General features: G+C 59.0%; 1 protein-coding gene across 3 annotated transcripts in view; it reads right to left on the reverse strand.

Moving 5' to 3' along the window:
- ATP2A3 (ATPase sarcoplasmic/endoplasmic reticulum Ca2+ transporting 3) overlaps window positions 1-5,553 on the reverse strand; it is a 38,454-nt gene extending 32,901 nt beyond the window's left edge. For all 3 annotated transcript variants that reach the window (XM_060290909.2, XM_060290911.2, XM_060290910.2), the window contains exon 1: window positions 5,319-5,553. In XM_060290909.2, the coding sequence (XP_060146892.1) occupies window positions 5,319-5,442 (124 nt within the window). In that variant the 5' untranslated portion in view covers window positions 5,443-5,553. The remainder of the gene's footprint in view (window positions 1-5,318) is intronic.
- Between the last annotated feature and the right edge of the window lie 447 nt (window positions 5,554-6,000).

Below are 6,000 nucleotides of genomic sequence, written 5' to 3' on the forward strand. Positions count from 1 at the left end.
AGTCACTTTAACCCTGGCTGTGCTTCAGTTTCTGCATCTGGAAAATGGGGATAATAATAGTAACTACCTCATAAGGTTGCTGTGAAGATGAAACGATGTAATATGTATGAAGAACTTAGACTAATGCATAGCATATGGTGAATGCTCAGTAAACATCAGCCATAACAACAGTTAAGAGGATGGAAGCTCCAGTGTCCCTAGCACCTGGGACAGTGCCTGGCACACAGTAGGTGCTCAATAAAACTCTGTGAATGAATGAATGACCCTGCCCCGCTCACAGACCTTCAGTGACTCTCCTGGACCTACAGGATAAAGACCAACCTTAACAGGGCCTTCAAGGTCTTCCTGGATTTGCCCCAACCCACCCTTCCAGAATCACTCTCATAGCTTAGACATCCGTCCCTCCCTCTGTCAGCCAAGTGAGATGCCTCAGGATTGCTACCACGTCCCCTGGTTTTGCTAAAGCTTTCCCCCCTCCAAGATTTTGTTTCGCCATTTTTTCTGTGCAGGGTACCTCCCCATTTCCTCATCTGAATCTCCAGGAAGGCTTCCCAGAAAAGCTTTGCTCTCAAGGGTCATCAATGTTGCCTTCTGCTTCCCGCCCCGGAGCACCCCCAGGGCAGGCAGGGGCTGAGTCATCCCTGGGTCCACACAGAGCCTCACTGAATTGTTTATTCGGTTGCCCCATGGTTCAGCCCTGGACCCTGGGCTCACAGCCCAGAGCCCAGGAGAAGGGGGGTGCGGGGCCAGGGCTGCCCCCAGGCTCCACACACCACCTGCTCCCCTAATCCCCCCTTGACTCCTTCCTTCTCACAATAATGGAAACTGGTATTTCAGCTTCTAAGTGTTGGTTCCAGTTGGGAGAGGCGAGTGCTCACCAAGGTCTTCCTCAAAGGCAAATTTACAGAGCAATTAAATCCTCACTCACAAAGTCAGGGAGAGATCTTGGTTGGCAGACGCCACCCCGCCCACCTGGCCTGCCACGGTCTCCAGGCCCCACCTGGAGTGGATAACCTCTGCCCTGGTGCAGCCTTACTGGCTGACCAGGCCCAGAGGCGAAGTGTTTGCTGGGCGTCCTCGGAGCTGTGCGCAGACCCAGCCCCGCCTCAGGGAGCTTCTGGTGCAAGGGCTTGGGGTTCTGCAGGGGCGGGGCTGGTGCTGTTCCTGAGAGGGGGTACTAAGGCTGCCCAACAAGGGTGTGAGAATGGGGGTGAAGCCTGAAATACCCGCCTCAGATCCGAGTCAGTTCACATCTGCAAGGCCCTTGGGGGATCTCAGGGGCCTGTCTCTGCCCTACTGACAACACTGGGGCCAAGGAAGCGGGTACCTGGGCTGAGGGCAGGAGATAAGGTCACAGCAGAGACCCCACCGGCAGGAATCTAAATCCAGACTATCCCTCCCACCTGGCACCCCTGGAGCTCTGGTACCCACTGTACAGATGGGCAGGCTGAGGCCCAGGAAGGCAGGCTCCAGCCCCTGTCACAGCCCCTCCCCCAGCTCCCCTAAACAGAGACACTGCCCCTCCCCCGCAGAGACTTCCTGGGACCTCGCCTGACTCCCACATCAGTGGGCTCTGGGGTGGGGGTGGCTTAGGTGTTGGCCCGCCCATTTGGGGGGACACCCCCAACCCAGTCCTGCCTCCTGCCTAGGCTCACGTCCAGCAGGGGTGATAGGCAGCCCATCCACGGACATGAGGAGATCAGATGGCTCCTGCATATATGAAAAAATGCCCAACATGACTGGCAAACAGAGAAATGCAAAGTAAGACTATGAGAGGCCACTCTTCTATGAGACTGGCGTCCAATAACACACTGTGCTGGTGAGGTGGTAGGGAAATGGGCAGGTCAACTGGTGCAACTTTATGGAGAACAATTTAGCAACAGCGGTCAAAATTTAAAATACACACACCCTTTGACCCAGCAATTCCCCCTCTAGTCATTTATCCTTTGGAGATAGTCACAGTGTGTGAAATGACATGGGGACAAGGATGTCCCTAATAACGTGTGTGTGATAACAGAGGCTTTGAACAACCCCAGAGCCCATCAAAAGCTCGGGTGAAGAAGTGCTGGAACAGCCACATGCTGAAACTCTGAGTGGCCACTAGGAAGCCCAAGGATGCTCCACGTGGAACCACCTGCAAGAGTGACTCGGTCACGTGGAAATCAGGGGCAAAACAGCCCTCAAAATCCACTTCCTTTCATGTAAAAAAGATCATCGATCACAGACCCAGAAGTGTGTGTGCACAGAGTATCTTGGGAAGGAGACACTGGGGTGGCTGGGAATGGGTGACTGGGGACGGGGCTGGGGAGAATTTACTATATTCCTTTTGTACATTTTGAATGTGGTACTGTGTGTACATTTTTATTCAAAAAAAAGAGTTGAAGGGATGTAGAAAGGCCCCTCCGAGAAAGCTGAGTCCTGGGCACTGCTGGGGTCTGCAGAGAAAGGCGGCTCACAAGAGGCCAGGAGCCTCCCACTTTCTGCCCTGTTGGGGCCTCAGAGGACATGGCTACTTGCTGGGGTTGGGACAGATGCGGGGGAGGGAGGTGCGACTCCCAGTACACTCACTGACTGAGGCCCCTCCCCCAGCTCTGAGGAGCAGGGAGGGAGGATCCCCGGCCCCTGCTTCCCCTCTTCCTGTGCTGGCAGAAATTGTGAACTTCAAGACTTAAGCAAATGACTTCCTTGTGGTTTCCAGCCTAACGACCTTGCAGGTGCATAGACTCCTGGGGTGGGGGAGGACACTAGTCCCTGGGGTGTTCCCTCCACCTGCAGGTCCCGCCCCCTCCACCCTATTTCTGGCCCAGAGCCAGGCCCAGCTCCTTCTGCCACAAGAAGGGATGGCTTGGTGTACGCAAACACTCACAAATGTCTGGCATGGGTCCTATCGTAGCCTCACTTATGATGAGCATAGAGGCACCGAGAGGCAAAGCAGTATATCCAGGATTGCACAGCTATGAAAGGGCAGAGCTAGGGCTCAAAACCCTGTCAGCCTCACCCCAGAGGCTGCGTGGGTAGAGACCGCGGGACACCCACACCTCCTCCTCAGGCCGGGGCTCTGCTGCAGGAGCATGAGCCAGGAAGGGGAAGCCGGCTCCCTTCTCCTCACCTGATGACTTCCAGAGCTCTGGAATGCTTCCCGAGGAAAAAACCCTTGGGGTCTCCGCGGGGGCCGGGGGCAAGGTTGTACTAGCTCCTGTCTAGCTGACCCCAGCTCCTAGCACAGGCCCCAACACCAGGGTCCCAGCGTCTGCAGAACGGATGACTCCCTTGAACAGACAGGGGAACTGAGGCCCAGAGAGGGGCAGGCACCCAGTACCAGCTCTACCACTTACTGTGTGACCTTGGGTAAGCTGTCTAACCTCCTGGTGCCTCAGTTACCTCCTCTGTAAAATGGGGATGACAACAGTTGTTTTCATAGAGTTGTTTTGAGGAAGGAATGAGACAAGAGATGAAAAGTGCTATAAGACCAATGCCTGGCACGTAGTATCAATAGGTAGTCAGCGAACATGAGCTTTCATTTTTACTACCATCGAAGCACAGAGGAACCAGAGGAGCCTAGGAATAGCCCCCTAACTTTTCCTACCACCCTCCCCAAAATGCACATCCACCTCTCTGTACCTACACACTGCACCAACATCCTTATTCATCACCCCACACAGATGCTCAGCCGCCAGGGCACCCCCAAATCCTCTCACCTAGAGAAAACAACATGGGGGGAACTAGAGGCTCCCTCCTTCCCAGCCAGCTTCCCCTCCTCATGAAGACATGGGGGCCAGAAAGGAGAAGGGTGTTGGCTAGAGTAATGCAGGGCAACATCTGTGTGATTCTGGAGGCAGAACCAAGGGCTGGATCTCCAGCTGCCCTTGGGAATCAGGACTCCTAAGCTGGAGGCCACAGCAGCACAGAGGAGGCAGTGGAACCCCAGACCTGCTGCCCCGACCCCCAGCCCCACCCATGGGCTGGGGGACCAGCCCTGATGCCCTGCGCTCCTGCAGCGAGGACACCCTCCCTGCCAAGTCACTAGTAGGGGATATTAAATAATATTTATCTCCCTAGTTCCGCCCACAGCTCAACTAAATATAGCAACTAATTTTTTCGAAAAAGGATTTCTGCTACAGAAAGATAATATTTATATAAGAGGTGGTTGTCATAAACCAATACAAAACCCAAAGCTCCCTTTCTGACAGCTCTTCGTAATTTTCAAGCCAGCCCTGAGCAGTGAGACACACAGGCCAGAGAACCTTCCTTCTGGCTGGCGGGGAATCCTAAAAGGGTGAGGCCCCAAGTTCTGAAAGGGCGTGGGTCCAGGCTGCACTCTGGGGATGGAGGCGACACTTCTCTCTGGACCCCTAACACTCTGCGCCGTGCCCTGGGGTGGACCAAAGGGGTGGCAAGTCCTGCCTGCAAGCGACCTGGGGAGGGGCCTCTACACCTTCTACCATCCCTGGGTCGTATCTGCACAGCTGGCACTTGCCGTGCTTTTTGGCAGGTGGAGAATCCCACACTCTTTGAACATGAGGAAGAACGATACCTTTCCCTCCCAAACAGCAACAGCATGAAGGCTCCCTCCTTGCCCAGAGATGGGCGGGCGTGGCTCCAGGTCACCCAGGAAGGAAAGGCCTCCCCAGGCAACTCCTTGAGTGAGGCCCTGAACCTGCCACCCCCAAGGAGGTGGGTCTCCCGCCTCAGCAGTTCAAAGCCCCCACCGACTCCGCCAGCCACATCCGCCTGGGGTTGCAGAAAGAGGAAGACCTGGGGGTGGGGTCACCAAGCCTGCCAGCTGACAAGCTGCACCTTCTGGGCGTTTTACTGAGCCCTCGGGGGAGACCCTCGGGGTCAGCTAGGAGGCTGAGCCTCAGAGTCCCCGGCTGGTCCCTCGCCGGCCGACCCCGGTATGTGCACCTGCACGATTCCGGCGGACTGCGGCGGCGCGGGGATGCAGCGCTGAGCGCCGATGGGGGTGGGCGAGGGCCTGCAGGAGTGGACTGGGACGCGGGTGGAGGTGGGAAGCCCGGAAGGGCCGCACGGGTCCCTGGGCCCGGAGGGAGGAGAGCGGGGCAGGGGAGCCAGGCGTCTGGTCTCCGAACCCGGAACCCGCACCCCCACTTCCCCTGCGAAGGTACCGCGCAGCCCCGCCGGGAGCCCCAAGGGCATCTGCAGAGGTTTCCTGAGCCCTCGCTTCCTGCCCGCCCGCCCGCCCGCGGGGGCCGATGGCTGGGAGGGGAGTGTACCTCTCCGCAGCCGCGGTGCCGGGGGCGATACGGAGACCGCGGCGCACGCGGCCCCGGCTGCCCCCGCGTGGCCTGCGCTCTCACCGTTAGGGCCGTAGCGCTCCCGCGCGCCGGTCACCTGCTCCGGGCTCAGGCCGCCCTCGGCAGTCACCGAGAAGCGGCGCAGCACGTCGGCGGCCGGGAGCAGGTGCGCCTCCGCCTTCTCCATGCCGCCCCCACGGCAGTCTGCGCCGTCGGCACAGTCGGGGCCGCCTCTCTGCAGGGCTACTGCGCGGGGCGCGGGGGGCTCGGGCCCCGACGGGCGCCGCGCGAGGCCAGGACCGCGCTGGGACCTTCCCCGACGGCAGTGGCGGCAGCGGCCGCGGCCCGCGCCAGAATGCTGCGCCCAGGGCTCCCTCCCAGGGGCGGGGCGGCCTGGGGCCCGCCCCCGCACTCACACCCCTTCCGGCCGCCCTCGGAGCCCTCCGCCCCGCCCCCGCAGGACCCCGAGGCGCGGAGGCTTAGCTGCCCGCCCATTCTGCAGAAGCGGGAACTGAGGCCGCCCACGCGGAACGCGCTGAGCTTGGGGGAGCCGAGGGAGCGTGGTCCGGAAGGGCCTCGACCACTGTCCACAGAGCTGGAAGGGGGAGGCAGGTCAGAGAACTGGGAGGGCTGCTGAGCACGTGTCTCTGAGATGCCTTCTTTTGAGCCCTCTTGGGTCCTGGGAGGTTGCAAAACGGGGATGTCCATAGAGGGGCTTCCTACCCCCTACTCGAATTCTGCAAAG

The sequence above is a fragment of the Globicephala melas genome, chromosome 20 (genome assembly GCF_963455315.2).
Source record: "Globicephala melas chromosome 20, mGloMel1.2, whole genome shotgun sequence".
In the NCBI taxonomy this organism is placed as follows: Eukaryota; Metazoa; Chordata; class Mammalia; order Artiodactyla; family Delphinidae; genus Globicephala; species Globicephala melas.